General features: G+C 36.8%; 1 protein-coding gene across 1 annotated transcript; it reads right to left on the bottom strand.

Annotated features, from left to right (window-relative positions):
- Positions 1-10: 10 nt before the first annotated feature.
- Positions 11-1,897, bottom strand: LOC111379925 (serine/threonine-protein kinase orb6-like; the record flags this gene model as incomplete). Its single annotated transcript, XM_023003369.1, has 3 exons — positions 1,176-1,897; positions 315-446; positions 11-241 (listed from the first exon to the last, which is right to left on the bottom strand). Coding segments are annotated over exons 1-3 (519 nt in total), but the record flags the coding sequence as incomplete, so codon positions are not given.
- Between the last annotated feature and the right edge of the window lie 14 nt (positions 1,898-1,911).

The raw sequence follows: 1,911 nt of genomic DNA, 5'->3' as shown, positions 1-1,911 counted from the left end.
AGTCTGAAGCTATTGCCAAGAAAAACACATTGGTCGTAGGTACTTCAAGTTGACAAATTTCCAGTAATTTCGGTAGTGTAGAGAATATGACATGACATAAGAAAGAAATAAAGAGATCTATGCTTACGTCATCAAACTTCGTAAAGTTTTGGGTGTCCAGCTCCCCGTTAACCATTGGTTTAAATGCTGCTTCCATTTCATATAGCTTATCCCATTCAATATCGTTAAACCAAGGATGGGCCTACACACGTTTGTTTTGTAATGAAAATGAGTTGAGAGCGAGAGCGAAATGTCTAGTTTGTGTAAAACCATACCTTGATCTGCCCTGCTCCTCCAGTACCAAGCCTATGTTCCACATCACAGAGTAATTGACAGATCAAATCTTTTGCCTCGAGACTTAATTTGGCATCTTCAGGAAACTTCAGGTGATTTCTCCAATGAACTATCTGGCCATCATGAATGTACTTTATCAGAAAATCATTGCATCAATGTAATCAGCTATGCACTGGCAGTGTTTCTTTATCTTTTCTACTTTTCATTTTCAATAGACATACTGACAGGTTATGTACGAGGAACCAAAAAAGAAAAAAGAAAAAAGAAAAAAGGAAAACCAAGTTAACTCTTACAACATGGATGAAACCATTTTTTGCTCTCATACTCCTGCAATTACTCTTGCACAGTTTTACAAAATATTGTATCAATAGAATGCTCTGTTGTGATGACTGGACATCTCTGCAGAAATGACTTGTTATTCACTATATAAGTTACTGTTATGAGGTTAAGTATTGTAAGATTAATCAATATACTCAACAATCAAGACTAGACAGAAAGCTAGACAGGATAAATGGGTCTGAAGCATATGTTCCACAATTCCAATTAACAAGGCAAAGCACTGGATGAGTAGACTGGTCAGCAGTAAACCTAAATTTTCTGAAAATCATGTAATGTCATGGGCATTCTGAACAAGGTAACATAACTATGTCTATGTCCAAAAGGTTCAACTTTATCCAGTTAAATGTACATATAAAATGGTCCAGTTGCTGGCATTCTAACATAATGATGAAAGAACAGTTCGAAATGGTAATCGATAACACCAGACTAGAAGCAATGTAATATTAGAAGTATAAGGGGAAAAGACAAAAGAAAATTAAGAATATACATAACGAGCATGGTACCTTCCTGCAAGTGGTCACTGGTTCATCGGAGTAAAATGGAGGGTAGCCAATAAGCATTTCATACATAATTACACCCAACGACCACCTGCATGAGTGTATCAATAAGGTGGCAAGGATTATACAAACTGCAAATATTTCACGCTTTATACCCCACATAAGCAGCAGAAGTTCTGCTATCCAGCTTCTGTTTCTCTGTTTTATTTAACAATCTAATACAAATCCAGAGTAATGGCCATAATGCATAATGTACATAGTCCAAAATAAGGTTACGATCCCCTCAGACTTTGAAAATGGATGGATATTCTATACTTCATTTCAAGACATCAAAGTGAAAGGCAGTGAAAATTATGCCTTGGCATATCAACAAACAGCAAAGTCAAACAAGTGCAATCCCAATGAGTGCAAACTGTAACACAGAGAGTACATTTTTTAGCATACACAAGCCAGTGATCAGGTCTTCCCTTAACTCAGCTCCTCAGTTAAAGAACGAGGCAGAAAAGCTGTCTAGACGACTTGATGATATATAGCATAGTTCACAGACCCACATCCCCAAACGCAACAGAAAGAAACATACCACACACTAGAGGAGGAAAAAAGGGAATAATAAGAAAAGTAAACTGGGATCTCAAATGAGTTCCCTAAACAAATAAAGATGGGCACCCTAAATCGTTGGCCACTATGTGGTTCTCATATTTAAAAATCAAATGAATTGTCCTCCAAAGCCGAAATGATACTG

Source organism: Olea europaea, unplaced genomic scaffold (genome assembly GCF_002742605.1).
Source record: "Olea europaea var. sylvestris unplaced genomic scaffold, O_europaea_v1 scaffold20627, whole genome shotgun sequence".
In the NCBI taxonomy this organism is placed as follows: domain Eukaryota; kingdom Viridiplantae; phylum Streptophyta; class Magnoliopsida; order Lamiales; family Oleaceae; genus Olea; species Olea europaea.
Note: the sequence above shows the minus strand (reverse complement) of the source record. Positions and strands in the feature narration are given on the sequence as shown.